Source organism: Apteryx rowi, unplaced genomic scaffold (assembly GCF_003343035.1).
Source record: "Apteryx rowi isolate R43461 unplaced genomic scaffold, aptRow1 scaffold_426, whole genome shotgun sequence".
NCBI lineage: Eukaryota > Metazoa > Chordata > Aves > Apterygiformes > Apterygidae > Apteryx > Apteryx rowi.
The window spans coordinates 84495-104245 of record NW_020450679.1 but is presented as its reverse complement, the minus strand read 5'-3'; the positions used below and the strand labels follow the sequence as shown (position 1 = coordinate 104245).

The 19751-nt window shown below is 45.6% G+C and overlaps 1 protein-coding gene across 1 annotated transcript; it reads left to right on the top strand.

The window, feature by feature from the left end:
• The first annotated feature begins 365 nt into the window (after window positions 1–365).
• On the top strand, window positions 366–19631 carry ERP27 (endoplasmic reticulum protein 27). The gene is made up of 7 exons (XM_026076129.1): window positions 366–459; window positions 761–861; window positions 4285–4422; window positions 8267–8383; window positions 10993–11118; window positions 18673–18870; window positions 19578–19631. The coding sequence occupies exons 1-7, from the start codon at window positions 366–368 to the stop codon at window positions 19629–19631; spliced, it is 828 nt and encodes a 275-aa protein (XP_025931914.1).
• The last annotated feature ends 120 nt before the right edge of the window (window positions 19632–19751 follow it).

Below are 19751 nucleotides of genomic sequence, written 5' to 3'. Positions count from 1 at the left end.
CGCTTAGGAAAGTGCAATGGCCTCCCTCTACAAGCAGGGCTATTCTTAGCAATTTATGGTGCCTGGTTGTGTGGGTGCGAGGAGAGCTGCGCTGAGTAGTTGAGATGCCCAACACTGTGGATGAGGAGGACATGGTGATGGGCAGTGTCTGTGAGAACCCAACTGGTGGTGGGGCTCTCTCCAAGGCTGATGTCTCCACAACAGAGAGGCATCTGTGTGCTCCCCCTGCCAGGCAGTTATCTCAGAAGCTGAAGGTTTTGCCCTGGGCCAGCTGCTCCCTTCCCACCAAGAAACGCCTGACGTGTCACTTGCCTAGTAGAGAACCAGAGCAGGGTGGCATGGTGAAGAGAAGGGAAGCTGGGATCATGGGCACCTCCATCTTCACATGTCTCTTCATTATCCTCCTCACCGGGGGCTCCCCAGCAGGATGTGCTGATGACAGAGGCTCTGCATCCCATGGTAAGTGAGCTTTCCTCCTGGCTCAGGGAGAAGTCTGGGTCTGGCGGGGGGGAGTGCCACAAAGGTTTCTAGGGGGGAGAAGTCCATGAGGGTCTGCAAGGGAGTGGAGAAGGATGCTGAGTGAGGCCTCCTTATGCTGAGCCTGCTTCCTCAGGGTATGCTATGCAAGTGTTGTACTGGGAGAGGTGTGCTGAGAGTGCAGGCAAACATGTAAAGGGTGTGATGCCTGTGAGTGCGTGGGGGAACTTCTTTGAGCTGCTCTTTATGTATTCTCTGTCCAATCCTGACCTTTCCTGTCCAGGCATGGCTGGAAGTGCAAAGAAACCTGTGCTGTTGAACAATACAGAGGACGTCAAAGCCTTCATCAGTGGCGCAGAGGTGGCAGTCATTGGATTCTTCCAGGTATGTTCAAACCACCTCTCCTTTTTCTAGTGTTAGCTGTGGCTTGGCCTGATGGGAGTGTGGGGCTGGATGTGGTGTAAACACCTTCTAAAGGCAGCTCCCTCTCTGGAAAGATGCTGAGGCTGTAACAGACACGTGGAGGGATTAGGCGACAGGCCACAAGGAGAATGCCAGGAATTTGGTCTATGTGTAGAGAGAGTGATGGAGCAAGGGAGGAATGTGTAGGAGTCTGTAGGAGCCCTGGAGGAGGAGGAATGGAAATGCTGCAGGGGAAACAAAATGGGAATGTGGGTGGCTGAGAAATACAGTGAACTGGCAAGGGGTGAGAGGGAACATTGGTTGTTTGCTTTAATCACTGAAAATGAGCAAGGCATTGCCTGCATGACAGAGCCGAGGATGTCATGTCTCAGGGAGGAGTGCTGGTGTGGTTTTTCTGAAGTCTAGGAGGATTTGGGCTCATGCTGCAGCCTCCCCTCAGGGTGGATATTAGCATGGTCTCTCTATCTGTCTGCTTTGTTTCCCCAAAGTTGATAGCTTTGTGATCTCTGCCTTTCTGTGTTTAAACTCAGTTGAAATTGGCCAAAGATATTAAAGAATGACTGATAGGTGGGTGTCCCTTTCCCCCAAAATGGCATGAATATTTTTCCCTATGAAACGAGACAAAAACATGTATGGAGTTAGAGCAACAAAAAGCAGAGGCCAACAGGATTTTTGCTATTTCTGAGTTCTCCCACTGCACCTTTTTTCCCCTCTCCTTGAACTCTGCTCTGGGCTCCTGCTGCCTGTGTACTGCCTCATGGCTTCTGTCAGAGAGAGACTTCATCCATTCAAAAATAGCTCCTTTCCTCCTCCTGCCCTGTGCCTGAGGCTGGAGAGCAGCCTAGGGAGGGAGTCATGCCCTCGGTATAGGGCAAAGGCATCTCACAGAACATCACCGAGCGAGGAACAATGTTTCTGCCTGTGCAGCATGGGCAGCAACCAGTGTGTCAGTGCGGAGGCAGGTGCCCCAGCGGCCGTGCTACGCACTGATCGCGGAGCATCAGCTGCTGCATGCTGTGCACCTGTGGGCATGCAGAGCTCCCTCGGAGGCTGCTCTTGCTATGCTTTGGCAAACCAGCGAGGCATGCTGCATATACCGAGTGAAAGTGCTCAGATGTCTCCTTCACAGAGGGTAACTGTTTGATGTTGTGGCCGGGCTGTACCCAGGGCACTGTCGCCTGCTGTTGGCAGAGGCCTTGCACTGAGCTGTGGCAGGGAGAGTGTTTGCTCTCTGGGCCAAGCAACGCTGGGGCACGGCCACCGGTGTCTTGCACCACCACGACCTTCCTCCCGCTCCGTGATTTCATCCATCAGATTTAACAGGACACTGATCACATTCGGCACGCCAGATCCTAGAGCAGGGAGAGACTGCTGCACTGGGGGGACAACCTCGGCGGCAGCGAGCATGAGGCAGAAGCGGCAATGTGTCTTGCGTTCAATGCGTGATACACAACAGGGCTGCATTTAAACAGTAGATAAGGAGGTATGTGTGCCATGAGGGCTTGTCTTGGCCCTCTGCCCAAGACTAAATTCATCCAAATGATGTCCATGTTCTCTGTTCACCATAAATCATTTCTCTGCTGCAGCCTTTCAGTTCACTGCAGTATGCAGCTCTGCAAGCGCTGTGTGTAATGAGCATGGCCTCCCTTACTGGGAACAGCATGCCATGACGAGAAAACAGCACACTGCTCCAGAAACCCAGTGTGCACGCACGAAAAGGTCAGACTTGGCCTTATTAGACCCCATCTTTCATAGGAATGCTCCAAAACTCAGTGAGCTTATTTTCATGCCATACTTTAGCTCTCTCACCAAAGCCATTTTGATGCGCTGGCATTTCCAAAACAGGTCACGAGAGTTGTTTTTCTTTGAATGAGGAAAGAATTTTGTTTTCCATTCTCTTTGGGCTCGCAAGCAGCTGAGCTGACTGTTGAAACCAAGAAGAAAAACAAAACAATTTCCAAGCAGACACTGTATCTTGAGAATTTGAATCCAATAAGTAGAACTATCAAGAGATACATCACTCAAAAGAAAAGTTCAGAATGGAAACAGCAGTGGAAGCTTTAATATGGGCTAGGGCTGTAGCTAATGCTCTCACTGCATGAAAGAAAATGGATCCCAAATTGCTGAGAAATTGCACATTTCCACCATTTAATATATCTGTATTAGCTACTTTTTAGAGGATACGTTTAGACAGTTTTTTAGAGGGAACCAGGATATTTTGTTGCTAACCCAAGCCATTAAAAATTGTAAACCTTGACTCCAGAACCAAGAGGTTATCTTAAAATTATTATATACATATATATGTAAAAGATGTATATATTTAAGTGTGATACCTCTGGATTCTGGATTTTTCCCCTGCCTTTTAAGAGCTCTAGGGCCTTACATCATCACAGTTTTATCTGTGAGCATGGGAATAATAAACAAGGTTTAAAAGAAACGCAAGCTGAGATTTCCGCACTGCTGTAGCTGCCTGGCAGTTGTGGTTTTGCGATGAACAGCTTCCCAGCACATGACAAAGTAGGTAATTGGCATCGCCGCCCCGGTGCCTTTCCTTCCCTGTCCCTGTGAGGTGAGGTAGGCGTCGGGGGGAGGGATCTCTGCACAGGATCCCAGCAGTGCGGGGAAGGAGACAACGGGAGGGCAAGATGGGGAGGAAGGCGCTCTCCACCCCTGCTGCAGGAGCTGCTTTTAATCCACCTCCCCATCCTGGGAGCTCTGTTTCTGTGAAGGGCCCTGCGGGGGAGATGGATGCACGCGTGCAGGTGCACGCACACATGGGTGCACGCACGCAGTCCCTGTGGGCCCTGATGGGACCTAGTGACACACATGGGCCCCGTCCCCTGCTGGGCCTTGTGGGGCAAATGGAGGAGCAAGAGAAACCATGTGCAACGGCAGGGCTTCTGGGCGAGCACCCTCACACCCTGTGTGGTTGGGGCTCCTGCCCAGCCCCTCCTTGCCCATGGCTGGTCTGGGGCGCCCCGGGACTGCAGAGCCCAGCTCGCCCCTCGCCGCTGACCCCAGCCCCTACCAGCCCCTTTGGCTTCCCACCCCAGCCCGGGGCAGTGGGGCGGGTGGTGGGGTGAGGGGGGCAGGTGTGTGGTGAGGAAGGGAGGTGGTGGGGTGAGGAGAACAGGCTGTGGGGCGAGGAGACACACAGTGGGGTAAGGGGACAGGTGGTGGGTTGAGGGGGGATGATGTGGGGCGAAGAGATCAGTCCGTGGGGTGAAGGGACAGGCTGTGGGGCGAGGGGGCAGTCAGTGGGGCAAGGGGGCCGCGGCGGGCGCCAGGTGTCGCCCTCGCGCCACGTCCGGGCGGGCGGTGGGGAGGCGCCGCTCCTCATCCTCCCTCCTCCCTCTCCCTCTCCCTCCCCTCCCTTCTCTGCAGGAGCTGGAGAGCCCCGAAGCGTCCGAGTTTCGCCTGGCGGCGGGCCTGATCCCCGAGGTGCCCTTCGGCCTCAGCACCAGCCCGGCGGCGCGGTCCCAGTACGACGCCCCGGCGAGCACCCTCGCCCTCTTCCGCAGGGTGCGTGGGCCGCGGGGCTGCACCGGGCCCTGGCGACCCCCAGCAGCCCCTGGCGGGCAGGCAGGCAGGCAGGCAGGCACGGACGGGGGACCCCAGGGCCCCCGCACCCTGGCGACCCCCAGCAGCCCCTGGTGGGCAGGCAGGCAGGCAGGCAGGCACGGACGGGGGACCCCAGGGCCCCCGCACCCTGGCCCCCGCACCCGACTCTTCAAATCCGGGCGCCCTGAGCGGCGATGGGGGTGCCTGGCCTCGCACCCCGCAGCCGGCGTGAAGGCCGAAGGCCTGGCGGCCTTGCTGCTGGTGCGGAGGGCCCTGCAAATCCCCCACGTGGCACATGGGACGCAGCGGTCCCGCCACGGTGGGACAATATCCTCCGTCGTAGGCGGAGGATATTTGGAGAGGAGAAGGCAAACGCGTAGCAGGGCCAGGCATTCTGCGCGTGTGTAACGGGTCCTGCTTGTGCAGCCTGCTGAATGCGTAAAGCGCGCTGGAGATGCAGAGGGCGGGTGTTACAGAGACCAGGTGTTGCCTCGGTGCCTTGTAAAGAGCTAAGCCAGGTGGATCCCAGGGCTATTTTCAAGGAATGCTCAGTTCCAGGTAAACATTATGCCATACAAGAGGATATACTTACAGAATTAAAATTCAATAGAAGTGACACTGCCTACTATTTTTAGTGAGAGAGGCTTTAGAACAAGAGCTTAAAAATGACCCGTAATCACATTACAAAAGAAATTAAATCTCTGTTGATAAAGAAGAGGACTAAAGATTATTCATCTCTGCTTAGTGCTAGCAAGCCAAAAAATGCTTATCACTAACAGTCAGTCTACCTGCACACCTAAAAGGCATATCCGTAGAACTTCCTGCTCCAAAGTGGCCTTTTGCTTTTCCCTTACAGAGCATGCATCCCTAAGACATGCAGCACTTATGACACGTGATGAGATTCTCCATTTTAAATGTGTGCCCTGTGGATCTGGTCCAGCACCCAGTGCTTTGCAAAGAATGATGTCTCTGTTTCTAAGCAACCAGCCTGGAGCTCAGTGTTACTTGGCTGGTGTTCCTGTGGTTTTGGAAAGACTCCTGAGACACATGAAAAGCATCTAGAGACCATGTTACAATGGATCAACACAGCAGGCTTGAAATCAAACCTTGCCAAGTGTCACTTCAGGCAAGCAAAACTGTCTCTCTGGATGCACAATTTTTCCTTCGTGACTGAAACCAGATCCACACTCTGTTCTGTCTTAGCTCTTATGCTTTGGGGATGGACCCATTCAAAACATTACTTTGCAGTTTCTTAGGGATGGATGCTGTACAAGTTCAAACTTTTTTTGACTCCTGCTGTAATTTTGGGTGCCTCACTCTGAATTTGAAGCTTTGTTTGCTCCAGTTTAAAGGGACCATATTGAGAAGGGTCTTGTACTTGCTCCAAAAATATTAACAAAAGCTAAGAGCAAGTATTCCATTGTTTATATGAATTTCCTTGTGTTGCCTCTTATCACACAAGTGTGACACTTGAAAGCTGGGCAAGAGAGGTGTATCTGAGGATGAGAGGGCCCTAGGTAGTACAAGATGTTATAAAAGCCCATAAAGTGCTGTATGGAGCTCTAAGCACACTAGGAAGCTCTGTGTGCTAGAGAATCTAAGTATGGTATCTTGGCCCATACCTAGATCCAGGTCGTACAAAGATTATATAAAGCCACTTTGTTCCCCTTTCTCTCATCATTTCCTGCCCTGTGTTTACCACTGGCCTAGTCCAAATAGTATGAGGAGAATGATCTAATAATGAGCAACATGTAGGCAAGTGCCTTTTATTTAACCTTTTATTTGCCTTGTGCAGATGTTGCAATTTGAAGCAACACCCATCTCACTTGTGGTTCTTAGTCATGATGATTTTCTTCCAAAACATTGAAAAGATCCTTTGTTTTTGCACTGTGACAGATATTAAGAATAATTGTATTGGGACAGCGTTTGATAAAAGAAAGTGGTATTGGAATTTGGATAATACTTAATCTTCCCCATTCACAGTCCAGCTTTTACAGTCAAATCCTGGTTTAATAGGAAAAAAAAAAAAGACAAGAAACATACACTAGACAGGTGACGTGGTTGACAATTCACTTGCATAATTTTGAATTTTTCCTAAATTTAAGTTAGTCAGGCACATTATTTTTCCTTTTATTCCTTGCTGAATACTATGTGTAGGACTAAGGAGTCATAGAAAAGAAAAAAGAACTGGGACAGGTACTTGCAGTCAAATACTTATTTGAAGAATATAAAGATGCATGACCAGGATAGCAGTGAATCAGAGGCATAAACCACTTCTTCCATTTTGTGTGGCATGAAACACATATAATGCTTAGACGTTTAAACCATAATGATATCAGCACGACGGGCTGCTGTCAACTGGTGAGACTTCTTTTCAGATAGTGGAGCTAGGCTGATTTATTCTAGTGAAGAATCTGGCCTGATAGACCTAAAAAACCCATAATTAACAGATGCTAATTAGCTAATTACATGGAGTGATAAAGACATTTTGACCAGAGCTTAAACTATAAGATGCAGGATATTTTTCAGCCTTATTTTCTTGGAATCGTAACCGTTGAGAATGCATTTAGGATATTATTGTCCCAAAATAGAAGCCAAATGTTTGCAAAAGCCCATGAAAGTCAAGAGAGGGCTTTCTGTAGGGTACAGGGTGCTTTAGGTTGGTCTCACCCACATAGGTGTTGCGCTGGCCTGATCCCATCACTAGAGTGGAGATGCCCTTTCATTTTATGCTGGAGCAAATCTGAGAGAGGAGTCAGGCTGCACAGTCTGAAAAGCACCAGTTTGGGTGGCCAGACAGAGCGCCAGATCAAAGTCCTTGCTAATGACCACAGAACAGCAAAGGGGGCTTTGGATGTCTGCCCACCACTGGAAAAACTAACATGCGCTTTCAGAGGATGTACAGATGCAGGGAATAAAATTGGGGTGTGTATGTGGACATTTCCTTAGCCCCAAGAACCTCATACAACATGTGTATAAAAGGTCTTTAAATCCCAAACTTTGATCCTATTGCATATCACAGCCCAGCATCCCTATGGCTCAGCTCAGTCATCTCCCATGGTCCCATCCCTCTACTATACAGCAACTGTGCCCCTTTGGGTGGTTTAGCTATTATTTAAAGTTTGCCTTCTTTTTCTCTGTTTACCAGGTCAAACAAACCTCAACAAATTAAACCACCATTTGGGTGGGTGGGTGAAGTGTGGGGAGATGTGTGGCAAGATGGATTTTCCTCTAAAGCTAAAATCTGCTGGGCTTGATTTTTTTTCTGCTGTACTGGAGAAAAAAACTCTTTTTATTGGAGAGATTTCCTGCTTGCACAATGTTTCCAGGAAATCCATACAGCCCCATGCCAATGTTTATTACTTTTAGAAGAAATAGAATAAGCAGATGAAGATTTTAAAGAGCGATGTAAAGCCAAGATCGATGCAAGGAGTTAGGCTGCTTTAATAATCTCTCCCCCCAGCCCCTAGAAAAGTTTATCAGCTAATCCTCCCTGTCTCAGTGCAGTAGGAGCTGCTACTGTGGGGATATCTGGCATCCTTAGTAATTCCTATTATGCCATGAGTTTGCTTTGTCCTTGGGAGACTGAGGGAGAGTGGGAGAAAATTTTCTCTATGCTCAGGCAGATCTATAAATCTAATGGGTCTGGATGTCGTGAAATGGGGATTATGCTGTGGGCAGGAGAGAAAGGTGGTATCCCAAGGGGTGTCTGTGTGCACTGGTGAGTGAATGCCCATCGGCTCCTCTGGAGGAAGTACTGAGGGAGGGGACAGCTGTGACTGTAGGTGTCTTTGCATGTCTTCAGGCAGATGATGACCGGAGGGATCTGGATATCACAGATGGGAAAGAAGTCAATGCTGAGAAGATGATTCGTTTCATTCGGATGAATGAGCTCCGGCTGGTGACTGAGTACAACCCTGTGGTAACTACCAGCTCTCCACAGCCCCTGCCCTGGCACTCAGCCTTCTCCTCGGGCCTCCTCTGGCCCAAGAGTTTGTACACGCAGATGTGTGCAACTCCCAGAATTTGTCAGTTCAACAGAATCAGACTATTTCATACAGTGTTCCTGTCCTGGCCATCTTCACTGCCCCTCCACCTGCCTGGCAATTCCGGGGTCCCCGTGTCTCTCCCCTCATTCAGTGGGGTACCAAGGATTAGGATTTTTAGGCTCTCCTGAGATCCCAGCAGTTCAGTGGGCTGGTTACTATGGAGCCAATGTGTCCCAGAAGCCGTGATGGCACAAGGCTGACTTCTGTCATTCCTGTTTTTTTTTTGTTTTTTTTTTTGGACTTCTGAATAGCTACAATAGTGCTGACCAGGCTTAGTTTAATCAAAGGAGAATGGCACAACCTGTTTCAAAGCTGTACCTTTGAAACCAGTGCCAAGGATCACTAAGAGGGCTGGCCATTCCCCAGTTCAGGTGCAGCCTGCCGGGGGAGAGGGCATTTTGTTTTGGAAATACTCCATTTTGTTTCCAAGTGAAATATTGTAGAAGTTCTGTTTTCCAAAAAAAGAAAAAAAAAGTGGATTTGGTTTTCATCTTGATAAGGGATGATAAAAAATATTTCAAAATCACAGAATATTTCCTGGGACAGAAAAGCTATTTCCTGCCCAGCTGTCCTTACAGCCCATTTGAAAATACTCAAATAATGGCAGCAGGGATGTTCTTGTTATCTTTATAAACACCCAGTCCTTCTGAATCCTTGTAATATTTTAGCCTCCATTGTATCTTTTGGCAATTGATTAGAATATTGCTCCTTTTCACGCATTTCTGATGATACTTTGGGCTCTTGAGTTGTTGTGTCCTGTTCAGTACTCAGGCTGTCTTCCTGACCTAGAAGTCCCTGAGCTATTCAGCCAGTCCCCTCCAGTCTGACTTGCAGTACACATGTTCCAGTTCCAGTTTTCTCCTGACCCTCTGGAGTCCTACCAATATGCTGCAATTAACAGTGCCTCCTGCAGTCCAAGGCCTGAAGCCCTCCCAGCTCCACTAATGTAACTTGGATTTTCATAAATATTTATTCCCAGTGCATATGCTGTTTCCATTTAAGAATGTTACAGGTCAGCAAAGTCTTGGGTCACATGGATCGATCTAAGCCCTGCCAAGAGTTTCTATCCCTATCCTGGGGCCCTTACTGTTTCGTCTACATACTGTAGGCAATTTTTAGGCAATGATCACCCTGTGTACTTTCCAGGAGAGTTGGATGTGATCCAGCCATGCTGATGAGCCTATGCTAGTAAGTCATGCTGATCTCTCTTGCAAAAGGTTGTGTGAACAAACACACCTTTGTGGGGAGTTGCCAGAGCAACTGGTGCACTAGTCCTGCACCCTCTCAGCCCAGTCCTGTAGTGCCCTTCGGTGCTGCCTGGCTTCATCCTCTATTTTTCCAGTCCTGTCTTCTCCTGTGAGTTCTTCTAACACTCTTCAGCCTTGATTTGCATCCCCTCTACACTATCTCGTGCCCCATCTGCACACTACACAGAAGTTAAGTGATACAAAGTGCCTGATAAACATTAGGCTAAGAGGTAAGTCCCGGCCGCCAAAAAAATAGATGCTTTGTGGTGCACAGTCCTTGCAGAAGTGTGCTCCCTGACCCCTTCACTGTTACTCTTAGCATGTGTCAAAACTTTCTGCTCCTTCAGGGAAGTGCTGGTGGGGAGCTGGGCTGTCTGCATCTCTGTGGTTTCAGTGGCACGGGGGAGGCAGCAGGTCAGCTGTAGCCTGGCCAGGCTTCTGTTTAGTTTGAGGGAGAGGCTGCATTGCAGGAAGAGGACAGGAGAAGTAAGATGACAAATTGCCCAGTGCCTGGAGACAGAGCAATGACTTCTTGGTCAATGCCAGCCCCAGTCTCCTCAGTCAGAGGGCCAGTGTATGCTGCCTGCTTGGCCCTTCCCCAGGGGATGGAGGGACTGCCAGCTCCAGGACTTTTCCCAGTGGATACCTGCAGAAACAATGTTAACCCTCAGGTCTCTGGGCTGCCCAGCTCCTGAGGCTGCTGAAATGGGGTCTACTGGGGAATCCTCCTCACTACATACAGCTTAATGCTAAAGAAAGGAAATGAGGGGACACACCAGTCCCAACACCACAAATCCTTCCTACTTTCTTGCTCCCATTTCAGCCAGGTGCCAGACCTCAGTGATTCAGTGCACCATGGTTTAGTGTTTGCTGGCCTTCCATCTCCACTTCCTTGCCCCTCTAGACTTCAGCTTGCTGTATCCAGACAATCCACTTGCCTAGTCACTGGCCATCCTGAGGCTTTGCCCTTGTGGTCTTAAGACTCTTGGCTCAGGAATAAGTGAAACCAGGAGGTTAAGAGCTTCTACAAAGAACCCAAAGTGGATCCCTTCTGCTGCTTACCGTACCCTCCTACAAAGAAAGCTGTCCTGCTTGTAAGGGTTATTTGCAAAGGAGCTTCAGCTAAAATATGAGAATTGATGTCTGCCTGGCAATGCATCCAATGCAGGTTGAATATTCTTAATCTCTTGCCTATGTCTCTCTCTCTATGTCGGTGATGGCTGTGTTTTTGGCAGACAGCAATTGGTCTGCTGCACAGTTCTGTCCAGTTTCATCTCCTCCTGATCACAGACAAGAGGTCCCCAGAGCATCCTGAGCGCATGCGCAGATTTCGTGAGGCAGCAGAGCTCTTCCAGGGGAAGGTGAGTCCAAACAGAGATGAACACGATCCATCAAGGAGAGAAGGGAGAACAGTGATTTATTCTGTGGATGGGGGGACATCATCTCCTACCCTGTGTGATAGGGGAGCAAAAGCCAAATGGGAGGAAAAGAGGATTAGCTGGATAATCAAGTGGAGGGGTTGGATCTGTTCATCTTCTGCCAGTTTGCCTCCTTATGGAGAAAATTTCTTCTGTATCCTGCTCCCCCACTCTCTTAGTAGGACATTTTGTTCTTCCTTGCTTCTGGTCCGGTTTTGTTCCCTTGCAACTGGGAGATGACAAACAGCTGCTCCAGTTCAGTCTTGCGGTGGTTACATTCCACTGGTGTGAGAGGTGATTTTGTATATACAGCCTGCAAGATGCCAAGGAGCGTTATATAAGTGACCAGATAGCAATTAATGTCATGGTACTTCTTAACTCTTAGCCTTCTGGTTGGGTCCTGGGGAATGGGCTATTTTAAAGGAATGGCAGATAGGTTCGTCAGATTTCCCACAGTAAGGTTGTGGGATAGATGATGATTTTTAGAGAAATTTCCCCCAGTTCCCACCCCTTTGCTGACTCCCCAAGTAGTAAATCTTCCTATGGCTGATTCTCCACCAGCAGCTGAATTACAGAGGAATTTGTGTCCAGGGAACAGAGGAAGGAACTGACAGGCAAATGAGGATTTGGAACAATGGGAAGGCATTTAGGGCAGGGGAGAATGGCAGACAGGGTGCGGGAAGAAGCTTGCAGCAGTGGTGGAGCATGAGGCTGGAAAAAGTTGGGATTTGGGAACAAGAACACCTGCAGGCATCTACTTGTGTTGTTGAAGGGGCAGATTAAAAAGCAAGTATATCCTCAGCTTGAAATGGAGGGGCTGCCTCAGAACCATGCACCCTCAAAAGTCTTGAAATTTGTTCATGGCAGGACTACTTTGGACCTTGCAATCTCCCACCTGTTGGCAAGAGACCAGTCAGAAACCATATATCAAAGTCAAAAGGTCTCTTGAAAAGTGTTTTGCTGTGATAAATCCATACTGATGAAAGAAAACTCCTTTCTCTGAAAAATTCCAGACATCTCTTATGAGATATGTGCTATAGTGACATCATTATCCCTGTCTTCCATGAGCTGCAGAGTCTGATACAAGTCTCCTCCCACCAACTAACTCTTCTAATGCAGTGCATCACTGTTCAGCATCACTATCCTTTGCTGATATGGCTGCGTCCAGTTTTCACTTCATGTGACAAGCCCAGATCTGCGTGGATGTGAGTTAATTTTCCTAGAAATACTTTACAAAGCATTGGATAAAATGTTGTACTGAAGTCCAGATAATTTATGAATTAGCCACAAGCAAATCTAGTGTCTTTTTTTTCATTCATGCAGGGAATTTTCCCATCAAATTAGTACAGTGGGAGTTTGCCAGAGGAAAATATCGAGACTAAAGATGTGAGGATTTGACTATTACCATTTCACTTCAGTGATACTGCAAGGCACATAGATGAAGTGATTGAGAGTATAACAAGTTCTTTCCACCAAAGGAGTTGCACTCTGAGAACTAAATTGTGATTTGGACTGCCCTCTTAACAAAGCAGTATGAGAGAGCTAGGACCCATCTGTCTGTTTGTCTGTATCTAGATTTTAGATCTAGATTGAAAGGAGTAAGCAGAGTAATATGTCCACTCAGGGTTGTCTCCATTGCTTTGTCATGTAGAAATACCTGAATTAGTTTGGGTACCAGAAGCAGCCACTGCACAGTAGCATGGAAATCTCTGTTGGCTAATTTTTCCAAGTGGAGTTATCTGTTATTAGGGCTACCAGGTTAACTCAGATTTACTTCAAACAAGCAAAGTATTGAGCAGATTTTGCCTTTTTTAGCTCAGAAAGTATCTGTGCATAAATGCAAGATTATTGAATTAAATTTTATTTAGAATGACTGATGAATAATTCATAGCCTGTAGGCTGGTTGTCTGTGCATTAGTGTTGTCAGAAGTTCAAGTAGGGAATCCTTGCTGTCCAGTGGAGAGGTGTTCAGGTTCCCTGTAAGCAGGTACCACCTGAGCCTGCAGTGTTTCACAGTGGTTGCAGAGTGCCAGAACAGAGAGGGGAGACTCGGTGCATGTTGTACCTTTTCCACAGTGACAGCACAGAGCACGTGCAGAGGCTTGAGAGGGTTCCCAAGTGGGGGAGGAGGTACCGATCCTTTCACACAGCTCTGCTGCGGTCTGAGAGAAGAGAATGGATGGTGAAGGAAGTGATCTACTGCCAGTTCCTGGATTATGGTCCCTTCATCTCTGGTTTATGGTCTTTTCATCTTTGTCTGAGAGAAAACTCAAGCTTTCAAATGGAGAATCAATGTGCAGGTTGGGTGAGGGCTGTTATTTGAAAACAGCCTGAACTGTACCCTGAGCAGTAGTGAGTGTCTGAAGACACTCTAGATTCCTCTAGACATTATAGTGGAACCAGAAGGCTATAAAAAGCTGGAGAGGAAAGTGCTAATGTTAGATAATGGTAAGTCACCAAGAGCTGACAAGAATAAAAAGAAATATGGTACTTTTGTAGCAGACCTTAAGAAAAAAATTGTGGATGGGTAACAGCAAACAGACAGAACTCAGAGCACTGCAGCTGCAGGAGAGAATCCACCAGCCTTCTTGGAAAGATCCCATAGCAATCAAATATGTGCTTATTTGGAAAAGTACTGCCAAAAATCCAGGCTTTCTGCTGGAAAGGAAATATTAGGATTTGCATCACTGAGCCAAACTAGCATAAGTGTCGTCAGTTTTCTTTCCACAGTAGGAGAGTATAACATGACAGTTACAGCTGGTGAACTTCATGGGTGTTTGCAGAAGTTTCAATAAGGTTATTTGGGAAAAATAAAAGCAGCTTTTGCTGCAACTGATATACTTGGTATACAATGTCAAAATGATGTGGGTAATGATGCTCGCAAATTCGCTTTTAACTTGTATGTGGAACCCATTTAGAAATGAATTCTGAGAAACTGCTGAGTATTCTTTAGGAATTCTTCCATAGAAATGAAAGGACAGTGTCCTTCCTCTTGCAGACAGTCATTCATACACTTTTTATCTTTCTTGTGAGACACTGATGTCTCCAAAATTGAGAGAGAGAATACTTAGATGTCTCTTTTAGTCATAAACAGGGGAACTTGTAAACATGGATTGTGTATGTCACTTGACAGATACCTGCAGTAAAGTTGTTTTTATAGGTTTCTTTTTTTTAAAATCATGACTAATGTTTTCATTTTCCTTTGATTTACCAGAAGCTATGTGAGAAGTTACTCAAATTTAAGAATTTGATCTCTTTGCTTATGCAGTTTTCTCAAAGAATGAAGGCTGTAGCTCCATAAAGCTCAAGGTCAAACACTGGATAGAGGCTTGATCATCCTTCCTGTTTGCCTTCCTTAGAGAAAGAAATAGCAAATATGAAATTGGCTTCTACCATTGGAGTACTATGCTCAATTAAATTGAATTCCTTGAGCAATAACATCATTCCATATCCTAGTATTTACCAGGAACTTCTTGTTCTAAAAGCACTGGGCTAGGAATCAAGTTGTCAAGACACCAAGACAGTACCAGTCTGCAAAATTCTCTGAGAGATTATTTCAAGTGATAGTGCACAGATAATATCGCACTGTGTTCTGTGTTCTTGGAATATTGTGTGGAGGGAGGAACTGGTGCTGGGAGTGCCTCAGGCGTGCAGCATATCTTCACTGCCTCTAGTAGCAGGCCTCCAAAAACAGACGAGAACACTGGTACAAGATGAAACAACTTTGTGGAAAACCGAAGAAAACAGCTATTGTACAGGATAGTTCAAGACAGAAAACAAACCTCTTTTGGATGAAACTACTGGCTTCTAACAGTGATATGAGAGTTGGCATCAGAAGTGGGATTTGTTTTGATGAACTATAACTTTGGTAAGTGGTCCTAGCTAAGGCCATAGGCTCTTTCCATTGCTGATGGAGAAGGACAGGCATGTCCTTCCTTCCCTTTTAGAACAGGTGGAATAAAATGCCTCTCACCACTTATTATAGAGAGGGCCTAGATGACTGGCTGAGACCAGATGAAGTTTTAAATGGCAGAAGTTTGACAAGATGAATCTTGTCTCATGTGAAGAATGTGAGTAACAACTGAAGTATGTCCACTAGGAAGGGTTTCTGTTTTCTTATGGAAATGTAGTATGTGGTTGTCCTAAATATGCAAAATACATTTCTCCTTGAGGGAAATGCAGGAATAGTTTCAGATCTAGCCTCTTAACTTGATCTATGAAAAGCTAGGGTGACATGTCTGGCTCATGAATAGTCAGCATCATATCACTTTGAGGACACTGAGGAAACCAGTCAAGGGAATATGTATACAGCAGAGTGAATTGCTGAAATTATGTATCACAAAAATTGCTTCATCTCAGAAAAATTGCTCATGTTTTCATTTTGCCTTCTGTCTCCTTGAATGCTGGGAAAGTTTTCAGTGTGGCTACAGTACTGGAAGCACAGTGGCTCCTATCCATGGAAGCATAAGGGCACAGTCAGGGTAAAAGACCTGTTCTTTCCTTGCAGGGTGGTCAGTATAATTTTCAATAGTTGCTGCATTCATTCTTTATCATTACAGCCGGTTGGGAAACTTTCAACAAAATAAATTCATCATGAGAAAATGCCAGTTCCACCAGGAGAAATCAGTCATGGAAATGTCCCCATTTAGAAATCTGCTCGGTTTCCAGCTGCTGGGGGAGATCAGGCTTCCTGTGTTTGTGGCCTCAGTACAAATCCACCATGCTGACTGCCTCAAAGTTGTAACTGCATAACTACACAGTCTTTGGCAGGAACACTGGAGCATATCCAGCATAGGATGCATAATTTTTTTTTGTTGAAACAAAAAAAAAAGTGCCATATCACAGCTCTTATCAAGAATTAATCATTCTAATAGCCAAGTGAAGGCATTAAGGTGTCTTCTTTCAAGTGACAATGGACAGATACAATTGCAGTCTGTCCTATATTTCTGGAATATCACTCACAAGAGGGGAAGGAACTTTTGCTGTACTTCTGCACCTTGAAAATCTTGAGCCAAGTGTGAGTCACTAGACACATCCAAGTCAAGAACTGTGAATGCTGTCTTAGCCTTTCTAGCTGATGGGCCAGTTGTTTGTGTTTTAGTTCTTTTCTTCTATAATGGAAGCAGACAAAAAAGTGTTTGGAGGTCTAAACCTCAACCTTTTTATTTCTTTTTATTCTTACTCTGTTTTTGTATTCATAGATAAAATATTTACAGCTTTTTTGTTTGGGGATTTTTAAAAAAGGCTGGAGGTTTGATAAAGTGAAGAATGTCAACTAAAGTTTATGTTACTATTTTAAAATGCTATTAATCTGTTTTAAAGCTGAAGAGTTTTAGCATAGAAAGTGTTAACATTTAACACCTTAGGAATTCTAAATGCTTTTTTTGATTAACCTCTTGACTGGCATTTGATTAACAAAATGCTTTTTTGTTGTCCATTGGATCTTTCAAAGGGAAGATCAAAAGTGGTAAATGACATAAAGACATTTGGTCAAAATGTGGTACCATCTCCTCTACAGTCTCTCTGAGAGTGCTTCCCTCCAACACCAGCCTCTATTTCCAGCTTGCTAGTTGGAAGGAGAGCCCTAAAACATAACCGTTGTTCAAATTCCATCTGCTCCATCTGAAAACCTGATGTTCACCTCTTAGATCAGATCCTTCATCACAGATCCTTTTCTCCAGTTTGGCACTTTAAGGAGATTGCCTAGTAATCCATGTCCAAATGCAGTCATCTCATACACTGGCTATACTTTGGGTATAATCTCATATCTGGCCAGGGACGCATCACCAAGAATAGCATGTCTGTGTGCTGATTGGGTGAGATGACATGGGGATGCATACTAAGTTCATGTCAACCTAGTGTGGAGTTGAAATTATGTTCCTTTCCCATGCACAGCTTATAGATTCTTGGGTTGGGCCAAAATGGCATGAGGTTTTACTCTTCCCAAAAGAATGAATTTAGCCCTCTGGGAGAAGGTCCCCACAACCTGTCTGCTCATTAGCTTGTTGTCTTTGGGGCATAGTTGACTTTTGAAAGAGAAACTGCATGTAGTAAATATCAGTCATATTTAGTGAAACTACTGTTTCTGTTTCGTTATCACAGTGATTAACTGCAGTTAACTCTTTCACCAGCCTAACTATTTCTTCTTCCCATAGGCTTTTGCCTAAGAAAGTTTTCTGGAGAAACTTGTTTTTTTAATAAATGAAAATTTATTAAAGTGAAGAATTTGAGATATACCAGGTTTATTTTTAGAAAAGAAAAAAAATTTTGAACTGACTTAAGTGTTCTTGATTGAAAAGAAAATCATGAGTCACAGGCTGGGAACTAGGCCCATTATCTTCACAGTGCGTTAATTTTCTTTTTTTAAACTTTTCTTTTTTTTGGTATAAGTTAAGGCATATCCATGTGCATAGGTGCATATAACATGCTAGGCCAAGTAGATCACACAGGATACAGTGAAGATAAAATGACATATATTAATTGGATGTTTGCTTCTTTGGCTTGGATGTCACCTGCCAATGGGTAATATTTAATCAGGTCATTGACTGAATTTCTGAATTTGTTTATATATTTTATTTTATGAAATTTATATATAATGTTTGCAATTAGCATTAACAGATAATTTAACAAAGAATTTTGAGATGTACATGTTACTGATAATCTTTCAAGGTCCAGAATTTTAAATTTTTATCTATTCCTGCTGCACCATGTAAGATCACAGATAAAACCTACATCTAAAATGAAATCATGGAGCTGGTCACCAATCCTTGGCTTGACCTTGTTCTCCAAGAATATTCGGGACCCTGGAAAACTGTAGGCCACTCTCGTCCTGGTTTATTCATTCTTGGGCTTCTCTCACCAGTTCTGAATGATTTTCCACTGAGCTGGTCTGTGTGGGCATTGGTGTCTTGCCAACAGCTCCTCCCATTTCCCAAACCATTGCACCTTTATTTCTCGTCACTGCAGCTAACTTAAATACATCCCTCATGTTTGGTACTCTCTAAACACTCTTTCTCATCTTTGCTAGTTCTTGTTGCCTTGGACTTTACTGACATCTTCTTGCGGTTGAGTTTGGTTCTCCATCCACACAAGTCTTGCAAGAATGTGATCATCTTATCCTAGTGACACTCAAGGAGAGGAGTCAGCTTCTTCTACATGTTCCACCAAGACAGCAGACATATTGTTTCTACATCTATTAAAGAGAATAGAAATGGAGACTGCCTTCCTGTCATAGTGTGGATACATTTTAAAAAAAGAAAAATAAGACACTTTGTTTGCTATTGTGAGTCTGAACTTGATAAAATATGGGAAAATGCACTGCAGGGAACAGTTAGACATTGGCAGTGTTGTCCTAATGGAGTCTGGTACATCTCCTCAGATCTAGCCTAACTCACTGAAATAATATCACTGTTATTCTTTGTATGATCACTGTTTGGGGATCTGTTTTCTCTCTCAGTCTCTGTTTTGCTCACCCTTTCTCTTGTCTTTCCATCACAGATTCTCTTTGTCCTGGTAGACAGCAATGTGAAGGGCAACGAACGAGTGGTGTCATTCTTCAAACTGAAGAAGTCCCAGCTGCCAGCTCTGGCTATATTCCACACACCAGATGAGGAACGAGATGTGTTGCCTCTGGATGAAGTCTCCATTGAGCATGTGCAGGACTTCTGTAATGTTTTCTTACAAAGAAAGCAGAAGGTAAAGGGGAACTCCAGTATAGTTTACAGGAAGCTGACCCTTGTGGGAAAATGCTGTTGCTCAAAAAGCTCTTGAGGAAAATACCCTCAGTTGCTTGATCTTGTCCCCACTCTTGCCACCTCCTCTTTCATTTTCATTTGTATCTGGATATCAGAAAAGCATTAGGTCTAGAGCAGAGCAGAGATGGATGTATTTGGAGAGCCTCTTTCTTCATTGACCTCTGCCTTCTAGTCTACAGCAAGTAGACTTCACTGACCTCTGCAACTATGAAAAGGTCTTGGTGGAAGCATCTACTTTCTGAGAGTAGCAGCTGGGGATACAGGATGAAGGGTGCTTTTGGACACTGGGAATGGGGACAATGGCTGGTAGCAGACAGGAGGGGATCAGAGAGACAGACAGTGGGGATAGAAAGGAAATCTGTCAAGAAGGCTGCAGAATGGAGTACACAGACAAGGATTCAGGACTCTACCAGAGCTCTCTGCTGGGGAAAGGACAATTTAATCTCCATGTTCATTCAGTGTTAGAGTTTTCTTTTTGCCAAAGCTCACCTTGCACAGATGCCTCACATGTCAGGGGCCTGTGTTGTGCAATTGAAATGGGATAGGCAGGGCAGTGGCATAGAGACCAAGAGGAGGCCTTTAAGTTGGCTCATTTCCTATCATCACCATGTTGAAAAACTGAAAAATGTTTGCTCTAATGTGTTTTAGAAAGAAGATGAACCGGATGAACCAGAGGAGAAGGCTGTCAATGAGGAACTCTGATTTCCTTCTCAGCCTGCAGGATGACTGTGCCCAGAGTCACCTGTTCTTGATGTATGAAGAATTCACTAAGGCGCACTGCTCAGGAATTTCTGGGACAGTAGGAATAAGGGGCCAAGTCAG

Coding starts and splice junctions, on each gene's coding strand:
- ERP27 (XM_026076129.1), top strand. CDS start 366: ATGGGCACCTCCATCTTCACATGTCTCTTCATTATCCTCCTCACCGGG. Junction 4,423..8,266: donor CCCTCGCCCTCTTCCGCAGG/GTGCGTGGGCCG, acceptor GCATGTCTTCAG/GCAGATGATGACCGGAGGGA. Junction 8,384..10,992: donor TGACTGAGTACAACCCTGTG/GTAACTACCAGC, acceptor TGTTTTTGGCAG/ACAGCAATTGGTCTGCTGCA.